This window comes from Scatophagus argus, chromosome 3 (assembly GCF_020382885.2).
Source record: "Scatophagus argus isolate fScaArg1 chromosome 3, fScaArg1.pri, whole genome shotgun sequence".
NCBI classification, from domain to species: Eukaryota; Metazoa; Chordata; class Actinopteri; family Scatophagidae; genus Scatophagus; species Scatophagus argus.
In genome coordinates this window covers 4,910,852-4,935,220 of record NC_058495.1, presented here as the reverse complement: position 1 = coordinate 4,935,220, position 24,369 = coordinate 4,910,852, and the positions used below count along the sequence as shown (strand labels likewise).

The following is a 24,369-nucleotide window of genomic DNA, read 5'->3' as shown; positions in this document are numbered from 1 at the left end:
TGTTTGATGTATGATGACATGCAAAACTAATTTGTCAAGCACAAGCTACGGTCTTCGGTTGTCATTTGCAGCAGCGGGGCATTGCTACATCTTTAAAGAGTCGTGATATGTCTCAAATAAAGCAACTGAAATTCAAGCCTTAAATGGCTTCAATACAGCTAAATTCTTAAGGCTGGTTCACTGTCTCAAGAGCAGAAACTTGAAAAGGTGTTTTCTCAGTGTGCTGCTTTATCAGTTAGATATCACAGATGTCATTGTGCTTCTTAGTCTTCTTAGTCTAACCCTAAAAAAAATAAAAGTGATAATTTATGTATCTGTTTATTTCATTATGGGTGTTATTTGATGCCTTTCAGTTTAGAGATATCGAATTAGTCACGGAAAGAGAATATTCCCTTGTAATTAACGTAATGAGGGGAGTGGAATTAGCTGTCTTGCACATTTCTATTTTTTGAATTAGAACCATCATCCATGATTAACTGATTTATCAATAAGTCAATCAAAACACATTTAGTTGCCAACTATTTTGATGATTAATTAATTGTTTCTATTGGTTTTATGGTATGTCCTGACAAATCATAAAACCAATCAAAACACATTTAGTTGCCAACTATTTTGATGATTAACTAATTGTTTCTATTGGTTTTATGATTTGTCAGGACATACTGGGCTTCATAAACATATTGCTGTTACTGTGCAAATCGCAGGTTTCAGGATAAAAGTTTTGCATTCACAATTTAGTGTTTATCAGACCCTTGATTAAAAAACAAAGAAAAAAAATCCCTGTGTATTTGGGGAACTGTGGGGAAGCAATATCTTATAGTTATAGTATTTATGATTTTTCTGGAAAAACAACAAAACCACAAAAGCAAATATGCTTGATAGGGTTACATTTCTCTCCGAGTCAGAGGTCTCGGACTCAAAGTAAATGAAATCTACTGGACAAAACAGTGAGCTACACGCAGCTTTTGCCTATCCATTTACAACTGCGGGCCTTGTTTCCATTAGTGAACAGGTAGGGAGTCACTTTATCACTTAAACACTGATGTTCACCGATGTTTTTAGTGTCCAACTAAAATGCAGCTCTGCCACAGAGCCGCGGTGCTCGCAGGTCCACAGTTCAGCCTTATCACCAAACTTCAAATGGCAAGAACCCAGGCCCTCTGCACAGGAATTTACAGCAGGTTTTAAAGGATCTTTCAGAGGATGAAAAGCTCTTTAAAAGGATGTAGAATAGGTCATAAACTAGATTTGTTTGTCAGACTTTAATGACTTGACTTGGCACGCATTATGTAGGAGGATGCAGCTTGACTTGATATGAAATAGAGAGTGAGTCCTTTTATCAGCCAAACAAGGACGAGCCATCAAATAAAAAGAGATCTGTCTTTGACACAAATTTGTGTAAACACTAAGGTGCACACACACACACACACACACACACATATAAATCTAATATAAATCTATATATATATACATGCCACACATACTTCTACACACACCAGGATGCTGGAAAACAGCAGGGTGTTACCTATCAATCTCCAGTTAATTCTCTCCAAAGTGCTTTTTCTTGCATTACATTTATTTCATATTTTTCAGTTGATGTCACGCACCTCCTCAAGTAACCCACAAATTTGCCAGAGCTGCCAATCAAAACTGTTGGCATGGAGATAGCTGCTCCCTTGACTGCCACAGACATCATCTCATGTAGGACAAATTAAGAGGGGAAATGGGTCCCTTTGCTCCCACTGTTCTAGTTGAGTATATTTTAAGCTGGGGGTAACATCTTGTCTTTTGGGCTAATACAAGCGTATCCTACTGCTCCTACAGGGGCTTTAGCTCTGTTATTAACTGCAACACAGCCCGATCAAGGCCCAGGGAGAGTGAGCAGAAGAGTGTAAAAAATGAGAAAGATGGTTGAGAGAGAGAGAGAGAGAGAGAGAAAATTCCTCATGTGAAGCCTGGGACCACACATCCGTGAAATCAAGGAATCTTTTATGTTCTTGGATGAGCTGTGTACATTTTTTAATCATCCACCTTTAAGTAATGGCTTGTAGGCAAGGCGTGGGAGGCTTGCGATGATTATTTCCATCAAGTCAATTAGCAGTGGTATTTGAAAAGCTGTCACTGTGATGAGAAGTGATTTGTGCATCCCTGTCTAACTTTGCTGCAGGTATTTCCACCACACTCGTAGATGAACATCACAGTGCTCATACAGCACTTACAATGATTGCATGGGTAGATGAATGTCACTTGTGCGGCCTCTTTTTGAATCATACGCACGTTCTCTTCAGCTGCCGCTTATAAAAATGTGGGACCCACTTTTACAGAGTTTTTCCACTGCAGAATTTAAATGTACTGATGTGTTAAACAGTTCTCGGTGGGTTGTCAGGGATTTGGGAAATATGGAAAGTGTACTAATAAATCCTCTAGTCTGTGTTATTGGCCAGGTTTCTTTCACACAGTTTGTGATTGGCCAGGTGGCTTTTCCCACTCACAAATTTATTGCTTACATTGATGTCTCTCTGCCATGAAATATAGTGTCACTCAGAACTAACTACATTTTAATGGTGAAAGTATACTAATGATTCACCTACAGGTGCTGCTAATAGCAAAAACACATCTTATTGTATGGAAAGAAAAGCAATGCTTTCAGATGACTGGTATGATTATGGGGTGTTCTAACCACAGGTGAGATAAGACAGTGACAGGTCTGAAAAATAACTTAAAATAGTGAATTGTTGAAAAAGTATTGTTCCTGCTGGTCATTGTTTCTCTGGGGCCCTCTGTGGCTTTAGACTTTAACGATATGACAGCTGTCAAACACCTGTCTGCACCCCCCCAGAGTGAATAAATACATAAATGTCTATTATTTACTATCATAAATGACAAAGAAAAGCAGCAAATCCTTACATTTAAGAAGTTGGCAGCAGCAAATGTTTACCATTCTTGCTTGGGAATTGACTGATATAGTTAATCAAAATAGTTGGCATTTAATTTTCAATAAATTGACTAATTGTTGCAGCTCTATTGAAAACAAAAGCGATATGTGGTGGAAGATGCAGGAATCCATACAGTATTTGGTTATTGAATGTTTTATACTGTTACATCATCAGAAAAATAAATGTAATCCCTGAGGTAATGGGTTAAAGGCATTTACAGCCAATTGGAGGGCTTGACATTTTTTGCAGTCATACATCAAGCCATAGTTTTTCCTTCTCTTACATTTGTTTTAGGCTATTGCCCCTTGGCCTCGCTGACAAGTTAAGTTGCACTGACTGATAACACAGCTCGGCTGTGTAGGGATTACTGTTGTACATCCTGCTTGAGGCCCCTGGGAACGCCATGCTGTATCACTCTGTCAACAGTTCAGAGTGAGCTCTGCTTTCTGTGCGTTAGTGTTTGTGTGTGTGGTACCATATTTCACACTCCTCCATCCTCTGCCAAAATCAACTACCCAGCTTCCTCCTTCATCTTCCCTTGCCTTGGAAAACACACCATTCTGCAGCCTTGATGAGGTAGGACTGAACTTTGGGCCCTGCCTCATCACTCCCCAAAACACAAATATAGTCATCCCAGCCTGCCTTTTCAGAACTCAACAATATCTTCCATACCACATAAATCTCCCTGACAGAGTGATGTCTCACCAGTGACACACTGGGTAGCGCCCTGGATACCCCGGGCTGCATGCCAGTCTGCCTTTGACTCAGAGGGAAAAAAAAGCCATGCCTCTGGGGTCTGGGCCAGTGCCACACAGGCCACAAAGCCCCTGTTTGATTGTAAAAGTGGGATTAAGAATTCATTTAACACACAGGGATATGCTGTTGTGTGACAGTGGTGGGAGCTCTACTGTACCTTAATGGGCCCAGATTGTGTTGACAGATAAGCTGAGCTGAGTTGCTCTGGACCAGGGGCTCCATCTACTTCTTCCCTCTAAATGAAACAGACTGTTATTCTTTCCAATAGGCCATACAGTAGCCCTGTCCATCATCAAAGCCATGAATCATGTCTCTGCACTTGCACTGGCTCCCTCAGGGGTATATCATTGCTTTTCCCCTTAATCTGGTCAGATTTCCGTGCTGGGTCCACTATATAGGGTTCTGTTTTTAGTACAATGAACAGCTTGCTCATGTTACTCTGCAACTGTACTGCATACCACAATCTTCCCACATTTGCCATCAAATACTATGGTTTCAGGTGTTTAGTTAAATGCAAGTAAATGCATGCTCCCTTCAGCAGCAGTCACCCCAGCGTGGCTTATATTAGGAGCATGTTTGGCTGCTTTTTAGGCTGTTTAGCTGACATGATCACAGGAGTGTAAAGCACCATATGTGGTTTATGTCAATGTTAAATTGAATGTTGGGGGGGATTTGTTCCATAGAGAGCAGAGGCTACAGTTCTGCTGGTGAGAAAGATAAAAAGAAGCCATGTCTCTAAGCTGCTTCATGCTGTTTTGGAGGTCAATTGGTTCTTCAAAAAGACCCTCATTAAACTGTAGGCCCTAAATATAGGCTATTTTGTTATAAAATTGCTATATTCTCTTTGATTCCAGTTTGAGCCACTCTGTCAAGATCATTTATATTCAGGCTTTTATCTCAATAGTGATGCAATAAGTTGCAAAGCAATTTGTCCAATTGGATTCTTCATGCTGAAAGAGAGTGCCAGAAAGAAATATCTCAAGTCATTTACCAGTATGATTACATATAAGTACATACCAGTATGTATGTGCCTGCTATTTTAAACAAGACAAAACAAAACAAAAAAAACTGGATTTGTCAGAAAGCTGCTTGTTGCGCTCATTGCCTGGGGAAAGGGTGTACGAGTTGGAAGGTGTGGTTGAGGGATTAGTCTTGGCAAAAAGTTTCCATCCATCACTCACACTGCAGAAATCTGTCCGTAGACTAATTGGCTATCCATATGTCAAGATTTCTATACCATTTGGACATAAAGCATGAATGGTCAGTAGCCATCGTAAACCAACTGTAAATGCTGAGAGGCAGGCAGGCAGGGAAAATAAGTAACAACAAGCAAACAGTGCCTTGGGCTGCGAAAGTGAAAGGATGAATACATTTGAAATGGAACAGAACAGAACACGTTAATATTAAGCAGACATGCTCTCACCTTCTTTTATTAATTCAGCAACACAATAGCTTGTAGCTAACTTTCAGTCTGAAGTCTTTGTCTGTGTGAAATGCTTATTTTCTTAGATACTGTAGTTGTTTGAGCTGAAATGTCTTAACTGTGAACAGCTCTTCTCTGTATCCCTCATTGAAAATGCTGTTGCTTTCTTTAGAAAGCTGAGATGCAGCATTGACCCCTCTCAGAGAAGAGGAGTGTTGTTGTAGTAGCATGCCTCCCCCCTCTCCCCCGCCTGTCACTTCAGACAGCCTCTCACTGGAGAGCTCTCTCTCAGATCAGCACTAAACTCTCTCCTTAGTCTCAGGAAGTGTTGGAGGAAGCACTCTCAGCCTAGTAGGCTTTTCTTAGACTCCTTGGTCTCATTGCATATTCATAGCCCCCTCCACCGTCGAGGGTATCAGTTTGAAGAAAAGGCAAAAAGACGTCCAAGCTTAAATTATTTACTGTAGAACCTTTTAATATTCTCTGTAATTTTATGACGTATATTAACGTTTATGTTAATGTTTCATCTTTAAAAACACTTTTTTATTTGTATGGACAGTGTATTGCAGTTGGCTTGCACTGCCAAGATGGACTCTATTCTCCCATGTGCTCAAACAGTTAAAACATTTTATGCATCACTCTCCGTTGCCACAGAAATAAAGCAAAGACACTTAACGCCATAAGTGGGAAATTGAGAGGCTGCAATTTGTCATCAGATCTCCAAACAATGAATGTGTCCTTCTAAACACATTGTATTCTGGTCCTGTGCAAATCCATTATGCTAAACCAGTGTGCCAGACATTACACTTTATATTAAACATGAGCAAACTGCAGAAGTCTTTTGTAATATATCATGGAAACACTTTTCGTAATGGGATACTGCAAAAGTTTTTGGGATGACAAAACTGGTTACAGACACTGGTCATCATAGCTGCAATAACAAGGCTGTACTTTGTTATGCTGCTCATAAAATATTTGGTATAGAGAGAGTCAACAGAAACATGGGGAGAATATGCAAATAAGATATGACTTTCACCATCTGTTTTTTTAACTAACCTCTACTTAAATAATAGAAAACAAAGTTCGTTATATAGTTATAAAAAGCTAGAGTTTGTTAGAGGTGCACTTTAAATAGGTTTACACACAGACATAAAAATCACAAGAAAACCCCAAAGCGTTCCTTTATTTTTTTTTTTAAGCAATTTTTATCACAGCTTGGTCATGTGAGAACAAACTTGATGTTTCGGCATCAATCCTTTGCCTGTTTGACTGCCTGACAAAGGCTAAAGGCTGACAGTAAAAGCATTTTAATTGTATCAAAGAGATTACGTTGAGAAAGAGCAAAGAGAAGAAGTTAAACTTACTTGATTTAGTCTGGTATAATGGTTTAAAATACCTGCTGCTTTTAAAATCACAGGACCTTTCTTAGATCTTGTGAGGTTGAATCAAACAACAGACGATACAGACTGATCACATCTCATTCTCTATATCAGCTTACAGTGTATGTAGTGCTTATTGTTGAGACCAACCCACAAACACAGTAGATGTTGCCAGTGAGACAGTGTGTCTCTACTCTCAAAACTTTTTCTCAGATGACGTCGCTGCTAATCCCATGAGTGACAAAATCCAAATGCTCACACCATAAACAAGTGGCCACAGGAAAAAAAAAAATAATAAGTGATGCTTGTGGTTGGATTCAGGCAGGAACCTCTGCGCCGTGTCCTCCTCCTGATTAATAGCCAGTGTGTCTTGCTGAGCAGCCATGCTCCGGTGCGGCTGGGGATTCAGACTGTGAGCGAGGAAGCGGCTGACAGTGGTGAGCTATGTGCTGCTCTGCTCCACGGGAGGTAATGAATCGGTGTGGCTGCCAGGACTGAAGTGTAGACAGCAGGAGGAGGAAAAGTGATCAGTCTTTCAAGGTGAGGTACTAGTTGTCCAGCATGTGGGCCGCTGATAGCTGGAGAGAGAGAGAGAGAGAGAAAGAGAGAGAGCGTGGTAGAGAAAGGAAGGGAGGGAGAGAACAAAGTGAGGAGGGGTGAAACAGGAGAAACGGTGAAGGGTGAGTTATTGAGAGAAAGAAGCAGAGAAAGGGAAAGAGCGGTGGATAGGATGAAAAAGCAGTCAGAAACAGACGGAATGTGCGCTCAGACAGAAAAAGAGGAAGAGAAGGATGGGCGAGTAGCAGGGCTGTCCCCCCAGCCTGTGTTAACATTCCTGCAGAAAAAAAATGTGCTCCCTGTCCCCCTACAGTACTCCTTAAACCACCACAGAGGGGGTTCATTATTCTCACTTTGCTCCTCCACTAATTATCGTTATCATTACGTGGCATAATTACCATTTCACTGCCTAACATCCATGTAGGCTGCTTGGCTCTGTGTCACGCACAAGGTTATCAATAGTTGCTCAATTGCAGTCTCATCTGCCTAATTATACATTTTAGGCTTGTGATAACTGAATAGGATGTGAAATCTAGTATTATGCCTTGTGAGTGCTGGTGAGACGCGGAAGGTCGGCAGAAGGCCCTGAAATAAACCGGTGCGTGTGGAGCCTGTTAATTAAAAGCTGTGGCTTTTGCTGGAATATAAATCAGAGGAAATCCAGGGTTATGAAACAACTGGAAGTCTCTAAAATATCCTGCAAGCTCGTACAGAGCTGCGTGCACAGTGAGCATTGAGCGACATCCTGTGAGATGTAACTTTAGATCCTCTGTCTTTGATTTGCTTCACTCATTACCTGCAATACATTTCTCAAAGAACTTTTACATGTTATCTGATCTCAGGAGGATCTACTTTCAATTATCCCACGCTATTAGCACCAGTTCAATCAGTTCATATCACAGTATTAATGAAGAGCCAGAGCAGCATGCAGTTGTTCACCAGGCCTGTATTGCGGTCGCTGGCTGTGACTTATTCCAAGCTTAGGAGCCGTGTTTGTCGAGGGGGTCTCTTAATCCCTCCCTGGCATTTTGGGGTCGCAGCTGACGCCTCGGACCTGATGAATGCTCTCTCAATCTGCTGCAGCTCAAGACTGGTGTGCAAAACTGACACAGCCTGCCTAATCAGCAGGAGAAATTCATTAGACCTGCCCTCTGTTACCCACAGGGAGAAGCAGAGTTGAGATGTAGTCAGGAATGGAAAAGAGGGCACAAGGGCATGGGTACAGAGGGTAAGAAGAAGAGGGAAGGAAGGCGACAGTGTGAATTGGTTCAGTAACCGTATGATGGACAGTTGGGTCATTCTGCTGGAATGTGTGCCACAGAGTACCTCATGACAGACAGGAGGCACATTTTCTTTGACCCCAATTACCAGAGGTGTTTCTTTCCCCCGGCTAATCCATGGCATATAGGGTGGCCCCTCCTCTGTGCCGTGGAGATTTGCTTTTCCAGCCTGTTGTTTTCACTACAAGTCATGAATGATGGCACAGTTCTCCGTAATGTCACTGACCTCTTATGAAACTACTAGCAGTCAAACCAGCACTCTCTTTGTACCTTAACACATGGATTGGCTCAGTGTGGGTCTTTGTAGTAGGCCTCCAGCTTTCTGCCTGTTTCTGTCATTGATTACTATGTCAATTATGTAGCCTATGAAATATCTGAAAACAGTTAAAAGTTGTCCACTGAAACCACCAGAGCTTAAGGTTTCACACACACACACATACAGCATATATGTGTGTGTGTGTGTGTGTGTGTGTAAAACGGCAAAATGTTTGATTGGAGAAGCTGACTCAAAGTACACAAAATGTGTTGATTTTTTTTTAAATTGTTAACTACCCCTTTATATTCAGATACTGTATATGAAGCCCACCTGCTTATATTCACTCATATTCCACATCTCAAAATGAAATAAGAAAAAGTTCATTCCTTTGTTTTGGTTTATTGCTGTCTTCTATGGTTTTATATTTTGAAATGGCAGTCTCAACTGTTGTTCACACCAGTCATCTGGAAATTTTCAACGGACATTTCATTATTCTACTGTTTTTCCCTGTCTGAATGTTTTTCTGACTCAAGTGGTTTCCGCACCACAGCACCAAGCGTTTTCTTATTGTTAGGAGATTACCTGACCACCGTCTCTCCTTTCTCCTTTCCACAGAGACGCTTATGGACTCCACTACAGCCACAGCCGAGCTCGGCTGGACGGTCTACCCCGTGTCAGGGTCGAGTGACAACAGTGTAAGTGACATGCTCTGCTTTCGCTATGATCTGCTTCTGCTCCCTCTCTTTTGTTAGAATTAAGAGCGCCGCTGATGTGTACCCCTTGACAACTTTTTTTTTTTTTTTTTTCCCTGTCTGTGTTTTGGTTTCTCACTGTAAGGTCAAAGATCAATGAATGAGACAGCCTGATCTCCAGGGTGAGCTCAGTCGTTCACCCCAAAATATCACAAATACAACTGTAAAGTTAAATTTAACAGGAGGGATTTCGGGGGCATGTAAACTCCTGATTAATAAATCTTTCAAGATGATTTTTTTTTCTGTTTGCAGTTTGAATAGCAGATACTACCATTTACCTTTCTTTTTCTTTTGTTGTTGTTCCATTAGAATTTTACCTCTACATTACTAAATTCACTTGCCCGTTGGATTTTTCTTCTACAATTGATGAAGCTTTTGTTGATTTTAACCTTATCTGAACTTTCTGGTTCATGACAAGCACAGTCAGAATGAACAATCATAAACTTAAAGATAAATATGTGTGTTCGTGTGCCAGGCTTGAAGCTATGTGCTAACTGCACCCTGTTGGTGTTTGATGCACAGTATTTCCACATGGCTTGCCAGGACATTGGTTCCTCCTAGCCACATGCGAGCCAGGCCCACTTAAAAACAGCCAAAACCCAAGTCTCAGTCTCCTTCACTTTTTTCCCCACCACAAGATTTAGACTTCTAAGAATGAGTCCAAAGGAGAGAAAAAATGTTGTAGACTTATTTGCTGGTGCATTTCAAAAAACCACTGCCGATTTTATTCAATTATTTATGCTTCTGTGGTTTGTATTAAAGATGGCTTGAATTATACTCTATCATACTGTGTCTTTTTGCACTAAAAACGAGGCAAAAAATGACAGTGTGGAGAGCTGGCCTTCAACAGTTCCATGATACAACTTCAAAGTCGTTCAGCTGTAATTTAGGACAACTTCATCCCTCCCAACCTGAGGGCACGTTGTCTCGTCCCTGCTAATTCCTCCAGTCAATAACAAAGCGAAAAGACGCCTGGTTTCCTTTTCTCTCACCAGCTCTGGATCCAATCTGCACAGAGAGAGCTTACGCACACATACCGTCTCCAAAGATAGTTTACATCACATCTTCCTTTCATCTCAGCAAAATGCTAGATTCAGCAAAACATTCACTCATCCCACATTTCATAATCAGATTTAATACTAGGTAGAAACTTCAGACTCAAAATTTGAATACTAGGGGCCTCTCAGACTGTGCGCGGTGAAAATGCCCATTCTGACCAATGTGGGGTGAAATTAAGGTCTAAACTAAAAACCTCTAAACTCTTCAAGAATCTTTTTTGTTCCAGTGTGGTGTACCTCCTTATTCTGTGGTAGTTTTCTCTTCCAAATCAAATATGTTCACATTTGATTTTACTCAAAAGGTTATGGGTGAGGATGAATGTGTGCTCTTACTTCTTTTTTTTTTTTTTAAAAAAAAAAAAAAAAAACTTCAGATAACTTTGTGCTCCTCTATGAAATTCTCCATATGCAATTGCGATATACCCCTTGGCTGGAGTGCAATGAAATGCCAACAAGTCCTTAAGCTGCTGGATTTAGTCAGGTATAGGTTGGCCTTATCAGCGTGGGCACTGAAGTTTTAAGACGATGTGGCTGAGCTCGTCAAAAGCACAGTCCGTTGGAAAGCGAAGAGTGAGAGCGATGGAGATAGCTCGTCCCTTATGGCCCAGGGCAACAGGTGTGGAAACAGAGCTTATGCTCCCTCTCAGTATAACAGCAAGAGGTGCTTTACAGAAGCTATTGTCTTACACACATATATGCATGGCTTCATGGGCTTAGCTGGTGGATCAGTAACATCCAGCAGAGCGCCGCACCAGCAGTTGGCTTTCACTACTCTGTATGGCTTCATGAAATATATCCTAACTTGACACATGATACCTTACAGCACAATGGAAACGCAAACAAGTGAGAGTGTGATAGTAAGTCGAAAATCTTATGGCATTTGGTGTTCTTCCACCCTTTTATTTTACAGTGTGTTTGAATATCATTTATCAAATTATTATTATAAGAAACTTCTTCAAGTACAGCTGTGAAAACAACTTCCTACAGTAAGTTTTTGGAAGTGATTTGTGTAAAATAATATTGCAGTTCAGCTTCTGTAAATCAAATTTTATAACCCTTTCTTTTGTATAGCCTGGCAATTCTTCCTTTTAATTATCGAAAATGACAGCCAGAATTATGTTGACCCCAAGCCACATAAGCAAGACATCTTCATTATTCTTTTGGCAGTGCCAAAAATACTGACAACCAAATTTAACATTCACCAAACCAGAATTTATCCCGGGGCAGTTCAGGAAGTTGACTGTCCTCTGACTAACTTTGTGAGATTGTGGCAATGAAACACACGTATCATATGCCTCACCCCACCCACGCAGAGAAACTGTTACAGTCAGTAAAGCTGGACTATGATGTAGACGTGTGTCTCTGAGCAACTCTGTGGAGACTTAACCTCAAGTGCACACCTACACATCCAGTAATTACAGTTTTATACTGGAAAAATCTGTTGATGACTGACATACTTAAACATCTCCATTGATAATGCCCGGTGAAAATAATTCCTTTGTATTCATGTGGCACGAAAACATATAAAGTCAATGCAAAGCATATTTGCTTGAGTTGAAAATGCTCAACTCGTGGGGAGTATTGTGAGGGGGGGGCTCGAGTGGACTAGTGGGACAGAGCCGCTACTCAGCAGCTGAGCCCGGAAAGTTCGGGAACAGAGAGCCGCTGTCAGAGCTGGGGCTTCTAGACTTATCTTCACTCTCATTTCTCCACCTCTCTTCATCCTTGTTGCCTTCTGACTGGAGGAGAAATGTACTGCACTTTACTTCACTAAACATACAGAAAGCAGAGAGGAAAAAGAGGAGACAGGAGGGAACGATGAGTTCAGTCAGAGATGACACATACCCTTGTGCCAGCCATTACTCACTAGCTTACTAATGTTCAATAAGGGCTTCTGGCTGTTTCAGGTAAATAAACGCAAATATTCCCACAGTCAAACTTGTAATAAAGGTGGAGAAATTCTGGAGAAAGATAGTTGATTGTGGAGTCTCATTCCTAAATCATCGAATGCTGATGCTTTGGGTTGGAGATGCATGACATCGGCTGTCACTGTGAATCATTTCAAGTCAAGTCAAGTCAAGTCAAGTCAACTTTATTTGTATAGCCCATTTTTACAAGCAGTTTGTCTCAAAGCGCTTAACATAACATCAGCAACATCCTCTGCCCTTCAACCCTCACATCGACTAAGGAAAAACTCCCAGAAAAACCTTTAACAGGAAAAAATGGAAGAAACCTCAGGGTGAGCAACAGAGGAGGGATCCCTCACCCAGGACGGGCAGACGTGCAATGGATGTTGTACAGGCAGGAAAGTTAACAACATGAGAATGACATTACTAAAAAGACAAGTAAAACTAAATCTCAACTGTTTAGTTTCACTTTTGATACCACCTCAATGTGGTTTTAGCATTTCACAACACTGAAATTATCATAATGAAATTATAATGAACTGCTGTATCATTCATGCATGTTTTATGTGCTGTTGAAAATCACTATCCTATCAATTCTATTCAGTTCAATTTCGGCCCGCAGGGAGAACCACCCCGCTGATAGTCGGTGCACAAAAGAATGAATGACAGGCAGATGTCAACAGTAGACATTGGGTTTGTCATAGAGATTAAAGATTAAAGATTAAAGTGACATATCTTGTCATTGGAGGGAACTCACTCCAACAAAATTTGTTCTCTGCATTTAACCCACCCAAGTGACGTGCACACACACACAGCAAACCCGGGGCAGTGGGCGACCGCGTGCAGCGCCCGGGGAGCAGTGGGGGTTAGGTACCTTGCTCAAGGGTACCTCAGCCATGGACACCGGGACGGGGAATCGAACCAGCGATCCACCGGTTACGGGTCCGACACCCTAACCGCTGATCCACGACTGCCCCGGCTACAGTTAAACATGAACATCTAACACTGCAATTTCTCCCTTTTGTCCGGAACATTGAAGTCTTCCAATACATGTAGACCAGCATCAGTTTTTTTTCAAATGGAAACTCTAATCACACTGTTAAAATATAAATATCTGGAGCTACTTCACAAGTTTGTGTGTTGGTTTTACATTGCACAGCCACACAGATTGAAAAGTGGTAGTTAAAGAGGAAAAAAATACTGTGTTACAACTACACTGCTACTGCTCCTACAAATATTTTCAAAGAAAAGGGTGTGGTTCCTTTAACATTAGTTTGTGTAAAGTTACCCAGAGATCTTGCCCACATAGAGAACCTGCTATGTGACATGGAGCTAATGTATAGCCAGCTAGCGGAGTAGGGTTAAGTGGTCAATGTTTTCCTTTCAAGAGGGGCTGAGAGAGGTGTGAACACCAGGTCAAACCTCCTGACCCGCACTCTGCTGCCCTGAAGTACTGACAACAGGAGCCATTTAGAAATAGACTTATGGTCGCATGGAGCACACAGCTACTGTGGAAGGAAAACCGAGGTCTCCTGCGTGGACGCAGAACATAATGAGGTGGTGTGTGTGGGTTAGGTTATCATTATGGATGTGTCATAATGTACTTGCAGGAAGTCAACATGCAGAAAGTATTTTAAAATGTTTTGAAACAAATCAGTTCTCTTTATCAAAGATATTTAGAACTCCTTTGGAATAAAACTGAGGTCGTTACATTTAATTGTGGACATGTGCGGCAGACCGACATACTTCTTTCACATAGCTTTTCTTTTTCTTTACAAGTAATTTGTTTCATTCTATTGAACTCATTGGGATTTAAAGTGACCACTAATTTGTGGCTGTGATTCACAATTAAAGTCTTTAAATTCATATTTTAGGACTCATGCAAAGAAAAATGCAAACATAATCCACATTGTGGAATGGGGGCAAAAGATGGATTTGTTCCTCTAGTTTCACATGTTGTGCATTAGTAGTGGACAGTGGTAATTGGAGCTGACTGCCACAGACAGTTCTACTTAAGTCTGTGTGTGTGTGTCTGATTCTCTCCTTGCTATGAAGCCCAGTCTCCTGCAGGATTTGGCTCCCATGGCCTCTCTCGTAGTAATTGAATGCAGAGAGTGGGTGTCATTTGTCCTCTGTCCCTCTAGGGAAGGCACTCTTGCTCTGACAGATTTCCCACAACTGCAAATGGGGCAACTGTGCCTCAGGAGTTTTCCACAGGGTCTCTCTCCCTGCTTTTGTGTGAATAATTTATTTACTTCTGTCAGCGATAGACTGGTGATATGTAACATGGCTCTGGATGGTGAAGCTAGTTCAGGTTAATTCAAACACTGTACTGACAAGATGTGATAAATACACACTTCTTCTTGTGTCAAAACAATGAAGCTGTTAAGTCTTTGAGTGTTCTGACAGTGCGTTCACACTTGACTGATGTGCCGCTCTATTCTACCCAGTTGTGGTCCAGAGAACCAGCTGTTTCCTAATGCACTGGTCTTGTGAATCTATAGCTTAAACTGTAAGACTTTTTACACTAGTTGTCTTTTATCCTGCTTTATTGTTGTGCGCTATATAGTAACCTACTTTTGACTGATAAAAAGGTAGCAATAAAATATTAAAGCTATAACATGAACTCTTAAATTACAGTTGACCCTAGTGGTCAGTGCAGTAATGGGTGTAGTCGCTTGTTCTGGGATGATTCTTCCTTTAGTCTTCTGAATAACAGTTTTACAATAACTCAGACTGATCTGTGTGACTTAAAGACTTGAGTTTGCCAGGCAGATCTATTTCTCAAAAGTTTGCCTGGGTGTTGATGACCAGTGGCCATGACAAGTGTAGTTGCGGTCAGCTTTTTTTCAGCTAGCAAACTTGTTGACCGTCTGCACGTCGGGTAAGTTTTCCTGGTTTGCACAGATGTACAGGAAATTGAGAATTCTGACAACTTGATTGTCTTGCTTGCAGGATTTATGATTGTGAGAGCATAACAGTCCCAACAGAGCAATGTAACGGAGGTGACATATCAAAAGTCGTTTGTAGTATCTTGGCAGCTGATACTTGCCTGACTGTTCTTGTGAATGTCCTTCAACATGAGGCCAGTCTCAAGGTTTCTTCTCTCTTTTAAATGAGGGTTATGTTTGCCTTGTTTTTATATGGGATTAATGGCTCGAAGTTTGTTTTCATTTTCTCTTTCAAGTCACTGTGGTGGTTGTCAATCATCTTAAGGCTATAATTGTAATTATGGGCCGTATACAAATGCATGAATTATGTTCTTTTGCACTGAACACTGAAACTGTTTGTGCTCATTTAGTGCAAGCATATTTAGATTAAAATGTCTGTTAAATGGACAAGATGTAAATGTAAATTAGTGTATGGTACAGAAGAGATTGGTAATAAGCTCCAAGGTCCAAGGACTAGACTTATTTCATGTTTTCAATTGGTGAATGAGGCAAAAAACTGTCTTTGTGTTTGTCTCCATTGTAGAGGTAACTCCAGTCTATAATTCAGCCTAGACAACGTGTTCCGCTAGGCTTTACACACAAAGCATAGTCCTACTGTCATGGAGACTTATGGATTGCAGGTCAACTGAACTTTTCTTTCTCTCTCCTGGAGTGGCAGAAGAGATATTGATTCTGAAGCTCATTCTCTGTGAGCATCACTGAACTGTAGCACCTCGTTTAACACCAGTAGAAGAAGAGCAGCTGAAATATACTGTAGTAGTTTCTTCTAGCCCTGCCATAGTCTAAGTACCACAATCTATATTCACTTCAGACAGGTTTTCTCCACAGGGCATTTGTCTCTCAGTAGTGCTGCTCTAACCTAATATAAATTACACGCACTCCAGTTAGTAGACCCAAGGCTGGTATAGGGAAGTAGTTTTATTAACAAAGCAGAGATGACCCAACAACAGCTGAAGATCAGTTTTGTTGACAAGATGATAAATGTGCAGAAATTTGTTTTGGGAGCGGTATAAGGGCTGTTGCATATGACCATTTGATCTGAGTCAGTCATGCGTTATCTAAACAGCAGGCAAGCACTCTTATGAGACAGATGCTTTGTGCAGCATTCTGTTCTTAAATGCTGTCTTTTCTTACATATGGTAATAATCACCTAAGACACAAATGTAACAACTAGTATACTAGTATACTTTGGTTGTCAAATATTACACGCGGCTGCATATAATATTTGCTTTAGTCTGCATGGAGTAACGGATAGGTGACACTCAGCAGGTTAAATCAGACACTAAAAATTATTTGCCAACACAATTCAGCCTAGACTTACGACCCCAGTGAGAGTCATTACAACATTAAACTGACTGTTTTGTTTGGATCAAGTCAGATGCTCTGTTTAACACCATTGTTTTTGCCTCTGTTAGTATGTGCTAAAACTCAGGCAGTGTACCATTAAAAAAAAAACCCTTTGCTTGTTATTTACCTTGAAGTTTCACAGTCTTATCAGTGTTATTTCTAATAACTTTTGGAAATAACCAAAATATATAGATATATAATATTTCATAAATGCAACTCAGCTCTTACTAATATTTGCTATGCCTTTACTTATTAAGAAAATGCATATGATCCTTATGGTCTATTTATTTTATGTTATAGTGATGAACTCAGTGCACTCAACCCTATGACTGTTGATTTCCACACTGCAAAACAACACTTTGCCAAGTGTAACAGGATCTCAGTAGAATAAGCTTGAGTTTTTATTTCCATCATCATCCTAGAGCAGCTCATTCCCTATAACTAATCCATCTTGACATCCACCACCAGGGTTACCTCCACCTTCTGTACTTAAAACACATGACCACCCTTATACAGCACTCTCTGTAAAGAGCCAGGGGAAAGAGCTGTGAAAATGAAGACGTTTCTTCTAATTTCACACTCTGTGCTTGATCGTTAGGCTCTTATTATGCCCCATTTGCTTCCCTCCACTGGCTGTGATGAAAGCGGGGCAAAGAGGCCATGACAGGACAAAAAGGGGCCCTCCATCAAAACACATTTTGTTTGGGGTCTTTTTTAGCCTGGCTCAACCCCTTCCCCCCACATCACTGCCAATACATTCCCCTGCAGTTTCCCCTGTCTGCATCCCTCATTAGCAGCCACCCCCACCTGTCTCCACATTCATTTTATTAAACTGCAATTGTCCAACGCTCTGTGCTCAGTAGAAGCGGACTGTCCGCTCTTGTTTAATTGGCCCACAGGCTCCCCACTGCTCCTCAACAAGTGGGAAGGTCAATGGCTGCTCATGACCTGGGATGATGATTTCTGTTAGCATGGGCCAAAAGACAGATTCATCCTGCAGCTGTACCCCCCAGAACCTGTAGCTTGTACAATCATATATATCATTCAACAGTTGCTTTATTTGTATGTGCTTAAAGCTTGACAATAAACCTGACCACACCGCATCACCTTGGTGTGATGCAGCTGTTTAGTTCAACATGCATGTAGGCTGATATTCTTTGGGATCACATTTGAAATTTGAATTTAAAATTGCATAGTAAGGTTGTTGCTCTCAAAATGTGTTGACTCCGGAGGACCTACAGGCCCAGTTTTGATCAGACATATTTTTTTTTTCTTTTGTAAAGCCATATTCTCATCATTACTATGTTTTTTGGCTGCACATCAGTCTTTTCTGTTTAGATTGGCTCGTGTGTTGGTTTTGGTTTGGGTCAAGTCAGCATCACACTAGCAGTGATTAATTAGGACATGGGAATTAAGAACTCAAGCTGTTCTAATTAGTCAGAAAGTGTTTGATAGAACACTGGTTTGCAACAAGAGGGGTGACTTTCTTCTCCCAACCCGTCAAAATCTGTCAAAATCCTCACTAAGTGGGCACTAATTTGAGAAATTATATCAGCTGTGAAGTGAAGAGTAAAGGGGGGAGGAAGAGTGGTGGAAGCGGTAGAGGGTGCAGCTGATTCAAAGTGGCTCTCGGGGGTTGAGAACAGGGTTTTTCCTTGGCTGAGATGCTGAGGTCAAGGTCATGATCCGCTTGGTGGTTAGAGCGCATGGTGTTTAAAGCTGGTTTGATCCATGGCCCAGGGGCAGGAAAGCCGTGGAGGTTGCATCTGGAAACTGCATGGTCACAGCGTGTACTCAAACTGGTGCTTCAGTGTGTGGACTTTGAAGTAGAACAGAACACCCAGAAAAGCTGGAGTGAAATTTGCCCCTTAATTTTTTCTTTATGTCATTACCTGAATAATATGCTTATGTCAGTTTAGTATGGCTTTGATTGTGGAACGTTCTTGGCCTGTTTCCTCAGTGTGTGTAGTGAAAGGAGCTTTCACTGTAATGTCAATAACCGTTACAGTATGTGCTATGAATGTGTCCTATTAAGACATAATAAAAAAGCAGGACGTACTGTCACATAAACCAGAACCTCTCCGCTCTGTTCAAGTGACTTAATGACACGTCTCCAGTTTCTCTTAAAGCATAACAGGATGTGAATGGTTTCCTCAATGAGAGAAAAGCAGACGGTAAACATTAAAGCTGTCTGCCAGTACAAAGCAGGGATTATATTTTTTCACATCCCATAAAAGTAATAATAATTATGATGATGTGTCCTACTGTAAAATGAGTAGAATGAATTAAGTCTCACTCAGCTAAACATTTTGAAAAGATCAAACAAAGGTAAACTGATTGACACTATAATCCAAGTACGGTCATACTGGAGATGAAAACCTCATGATGCCAACCTCCTTTCTTAGATTTACCATCACAGTAAGCCATGGTACCAAGTGCCACATAATAGGTAACACCCAGTTCATTTACCCAATCCTAAAAAGCTCCTAAAAGATTAACTTGTCCAGTAATTACGGCAGGTGTTTTATATTTTAAAATATGCACCTCTTGGAATTTTGAAAGTCATTTAACACATATAGTATGCCCCAAATAGTGAATCCTAATGTGTTCTCATTAAACTAAGACCTCAGACTACTAATGTTATGTAAAATGTTTTTATTTACTTGACTTCCCTGTTAGTATACCAGTTTTACCTGAAAAAATGAGAGAACATGTTGCAAAGGCTGGTTCTCATTTGTTCCTCTAGACTCTTCTAATGCATCCAAGTGGGTTATTAGAGATATTTTGTTTCCTTGCACCATGTAATCAGTTTAATCAAAATATTGCCTTAAGCTGATTACTCACAGTAATCAAAGTATTATAAAGTGTGCATGAAAAAAAACCTTGTTATTGCTGGAAAATAGGTATCAGTGGGGCTTTATGACAGTTTATATTAATAGGAAACATGCAGACCATTTACTGCTTTACAGATGAATTGCACTTAATTGAATGAATCAGGTTAACTGTGTGCCTCAATTGCCAATTACTTCTTTGTGTGAAATTCTGTATTCAAACATAGATCTTTTTATGTCTGTCTTTGGCCAACAGTGGGAAGAGGTGAGCGGTTATGATGAAAACATGAATACCATCCGGACGTACCAGGTCTGCAACGTCTTCGACAACAATCAGAACAACTGGGTACGGACAAAATACATCCGGCGTCGTGGTGCTCAGCGGATCCACGTGGAGATGAAGTTCTCTGTGAGGGACTGCAGTAGCATTCCTAATGTGCCAGGCTCCTGTAAAGAGACATTTAACCTCTATTACTATGAATCTGATGCTGACACAGCTACCAGAACCTCCCCAGCATGGATGGAGAACCCCTGGATCAAAGTTGATACCATTGCAGCAGATGAGAGCTTCTCTCAGGTGGACCTAGGGGGCAGAGTGATGAAGATCAACACTGAGGTTCGGAGCTTCGGTCCTGTGTCACGAAATGGTTTCTACCTGGCATTCCAGGACTACGGTGGCTGTATGTCTCTCATAGCTGTTCGTGTATTTTACCGGAAGTGTCCTCGTATCATCACTAACGGGGCATTGTTCCAGGAGACGCTCTCAGGAGCAGAGAGCACCTCCCTGGTGGCTGCAAGAGGCGTTTGCATCCCTAACGCAGAGGAGGTAGATGTGCCCATTAAGTTGTACTGCAATGGAGATGGAGAATGGATGGTACCCATCGGACGCTGCATGTGCAAGGCTGGGAACGAGGCTGTGGAAAATGGAACTGTTTGTCGAGGTATGTTTTCATCTTATCGTGTTTACATTCAGTCCGCTAAGCCTAATGAATCAGTCCACTCTGCCATCATAACAGAGTAATCCAGACACTATAGGATACAATCCATACAGTGTTAAGTCTGGTAGTGCACTCAGGGTGAGCTGTTCCAGGGATCTTTAAATTCCCATTAAATTGATGGTATAAGCTAGTGATACATGGCCATGTATTAAAAAAATATTAATATTATAATTGTTCATAGATAAGTCAGCTGAAACCATAGCCATCAAATAATTTATTTTTTACCCTCCAACACAAATAACCTGCTGAATATGGCAGTCGACAAAATAATTCTGGTTTGGTTTGGTCTGAAAATATACTCCTGCTTTTTGAAGTTGTGACAACAGAACACGTTCAGTCAAGTTCTGTTTTCTGGGCTGCCACAAAAGGATGAGAGTTGGATATCAAAGGTCTTCATGCGCATTTCACAGATTGTCAGGAAAAAAAATTATTACACTTCTTCCTGTGGACCTAGGACATGTCTAATTAAACCACCAGTCTATTATAGAAAGATTATAATTTTTGTCTGTATGTAAAGAAGTGCATTAATTGCATGTAATTTTGTTGGCTGGATATAATTTAGGATCTATCTTACACATTTGACTGTTTATTTCCTTATTTATTAAGAAAATAAAAGAATATAAAGAATATAAAAACATCTCAGCCTCTCCCAAAAAAACACTTCTGTGTGCTTATTCTGTGCTTAAACAGAACATTTAATAAAAATTCAAAGAAAATACAAACAACAGTTTTCAATCTGTAAAATTTATGTGCTGACCTTCTGTTTGTAATGTGCCTTCTTCCAGCCATGAGGACAAAGGGATCTTTTTCAAAAGTGCCTGCATTTTCCCATCAATTGGAATCCCTCGCAGGCAAATTGATTTGGCTTTTCAAAACATCAATGCACCCAACATTTACCTGTGCCATGCCCTATTCTCACTGTGGCAGGTGGTATTCGGTCAACGTGCTTAGAGAGCTTGATCAGTTGAAACAGCACGACAGCATGTCGCCTGCAGACTGGAGCCGTGCTGTTCCAGCCCAGCACAACAAACCACCCACCTGCGTTTTAGATCGGTGTGTTGCTGCCTCTCTTATGTGCATCTGTAATTACAACACATCCCCCAGTGTCTGTGTACTGGGAGGGAAAACGTGATGGGTGCTGCCTCACAAACACTGCCAGGCCCCGCTCAATGACTACTAATGAGGACAGGCACCAGCTCCTCCTTAAGAAATACAGACCAATAAGAGACATGTGAGCATAGCTTCTCTGCTGCAGCAAGCTACTCTGAATCCACATCAATACATAATTACACAAATCTGCTTGTTTTTTGACCTACATGTAATTCACTCCATGTGGTGGATTGGAGCATCTCAGGGGTCTCCTCAAACCATTGTATTTTTTTGTGTTAAACTGGATTATACAGTTAAATACTGTCAGTTCAGTGGGGAAAGCATGTTGATCCATTTATATCCTTGCACCACTGGACCTTAGACTGTTTGACTGAAAAAATGCTCGTTTTACCATTTTTACCATGCTAACTGTTGTGCAGAGGTGCTTTTACTCTAAGCAAAAAGCTTAACTGTCTGCATTCTCTATTCTTCCTCACCAGACTGCAGAAGTGAATGTTACAGATTCCAGCACTGCAGGGCTCATAGACAAACCATGGCAACGGTGACAGAGAAGCACATACAGGTGTACACAGAGAGATTTTGACCATCCTCTTTGTCACTCGGTCTCCCCTGATCACTTGATGCGATGACTGAATATTAAAGCTTTATGAAAAGAGTGCATTATCTGAGTGTGCAGCTGTGGAGTGCAGCAAAATACTATGCACAGAGATGGATTTTTATGGCTCCATACAATAGTTATGAGCCTCGGTGCAAACAACGGGGAAGTGTGTGTTTTACCAAGAAAGAAAATAAAACCATTACAGTTTAAAAGCACATTATACTGTGGTTCCCGCATTGTTCAGGAGCCCTTTTGAAGGAAGGCTGCCACCAGTCGGTCTGCTTTCTAGTCATCTTCCTAAAGTCTGTAAGTTGATATCAGTGCTTGGAACTGTGGTCAATCACTGCCTTTCAACTGCCAGAAGTTGGATAATGAATTGATCTATGAAAGATGCGCCTTTGCCTGCCGATATTATGGTGTAATGAATTGATTTGTGAGAGGTTCCCTCTCAGGGTTTGTAAGATATCCTCTTTCATAGCTGGATTATTTAGCCACAGGGAAAGCATAAAGCAGCCAAGATGAAATATACTATTTGTGCTGTAATATTAATAACATAACCGTTGCTTTGTTCCAACATCTCCGCAACTAAACGTGTAATTACGCATGTAACAATTAAATTCTTGGCAGGAATCCTGGCAAATAATTATGCTGTCATGAAATCTGTCAAAATATTGACAGTAGAAGGGGGTGCTTACATCAAATTGCTGAGGCATTTTTCTTTGCGATTGTCTTACAAGTGAGATTAAGTTTCCTCTCTAAGAAGCGCTGGGAGTGAAGGAACCACACCGGGGCTTTTGAAAAGAGAAGATCCTTCTTGAGAGGAGATGGTGCACCACAAAGACACATGAGGTCCTGTTTGCCCTTGCTGTTCACTCCAGAATGAAAAGTATTCTCTTCGGTGGGGAACAAAAAGAACCATGTTCATGGGTGGAATCACAAGCTCCCTTAACAATGCCCATGTGTGTTTTTTCACTGTAATCTGATCATCTAACCCCATGCTATTGTGCATATTGTGAGTTCAAGGGTCTCGACTGTGGGAGCGTGGCTCGTGTTATACAGCAGTGAAGATTTAGATGGAGACAATTTGTCACAGCTTGATTCATCTCTTGGGTATGTTTTCTCTTAATGACTGTGTTTTGGGAGAAAAAGAAAAACACTGTTAAACAAGCAGTATCGTGTGTGGCCTAGATTTGCTGCTGCGCAGGATGACAGTGGATAGAAAGCGCAACTGTTACATATTCTTGACACTCTTCCACTTATGTGCAGGGGAAATAATGTTTTGAAATATGATTTTGTTGGTGAAAACAAACAGGTTTACAACTGCATGTTCACAGGCAGTGACACTATTCCAAGGTTCTGATATAGCGTACAGCAAGCAAATTTTGCTGAACATGTTCGACAGGCCCCACAGCGAGTCAGTAAGTCACATGAGAGACAAGCATTTTAGGTCAGAGTGTGGAGAACACAAGTGCCTACTTTAATCTTGGTGAGGTCTGAATCAGTGGTGGATAGTAGCTGCTTGGAAGTGAGGATCCTGCTCTTGCACCCAGAGCAGATTAAGGGCAAAAGGCTTCAGTAATTCTTCAACAAAATGTGGTTGTAGATAAAGAGAGTTAGGGGATCGAGTGCAAAGGTGCTGGGCAGACATGATTGGATAGACATGATTGCATGGAAAAGAGGAGGGGAGTAGGCAACGGCAGGAAATGAGTCCCCCAACCCACTGTCAGAATCCCAATTATTGCACTCTTTTCATCTGGAGAGGGTTTAAGGGTGGAAATCAGCGTAGCACAGACAAATCCACACTGCTGCCGTTATTTCCCTGGGTGCCTCTGTCTTTAATGGCAGCTCTAATTGACTAACAGCACACGTGGGGAACAGCCACGCTGATGACTGGATGACTGTCCTCTGCGCTAGAACAAGACACAAAGCAAAACAAAACAAACACACCCCCTCAAGGCTTTTGCTGTATTGTGCACTGTGCAAACATGAAGATAAAGGAAAGTTTGTGCTGGGCTGCAGTAGCAGAGAGAGAAAATGAGAGTAGGAGAAGATAAGAAAAAGAGAGAGGGAGACCAACATATCAACACTCTGCCTACACAATAGGCATTCACACAATGTTATGTTAAAGTAAAAGTCACACTTACTCTTTAAGATTGATGCCTGCGTTGGCTGCTGTTAGGAGTTGTTGTTAGTTAGGCATAAGGAATGCAAATTAGCTCCTGAACAGAT

General features: G+C 41.1%; 1 protein-coding gene across 4 annotated transcripts in view; it reads left to right on the top strand.

The window, feature by feature from the left end:
• The window catches only part of ephb2b (eph receptor B2b), a 120,083-nt gene that overhangs the window by 37,106 nt on the left and 58,608 nt on the right, over window positions 1-24,369 (top strand). For all 4 annotated transcript variants that reach the window (XM_046382488.1, XM_046382470.1, XM_046382480.1 and 1 more), the window contains exons 2-3: window positions 9,204-9,283; window positions 19,691-20,375. In XM_046382488.1, coding sequence (XP_046238444.1) covers window positions 9,204-9,283; window positions 19,691-20,375 — 765 coding nt within the window. The remainder of the gene's footprint in view (window positions 1-9,203; window positions 9,284-19,690; window positions 20,376-24,369) is intronic.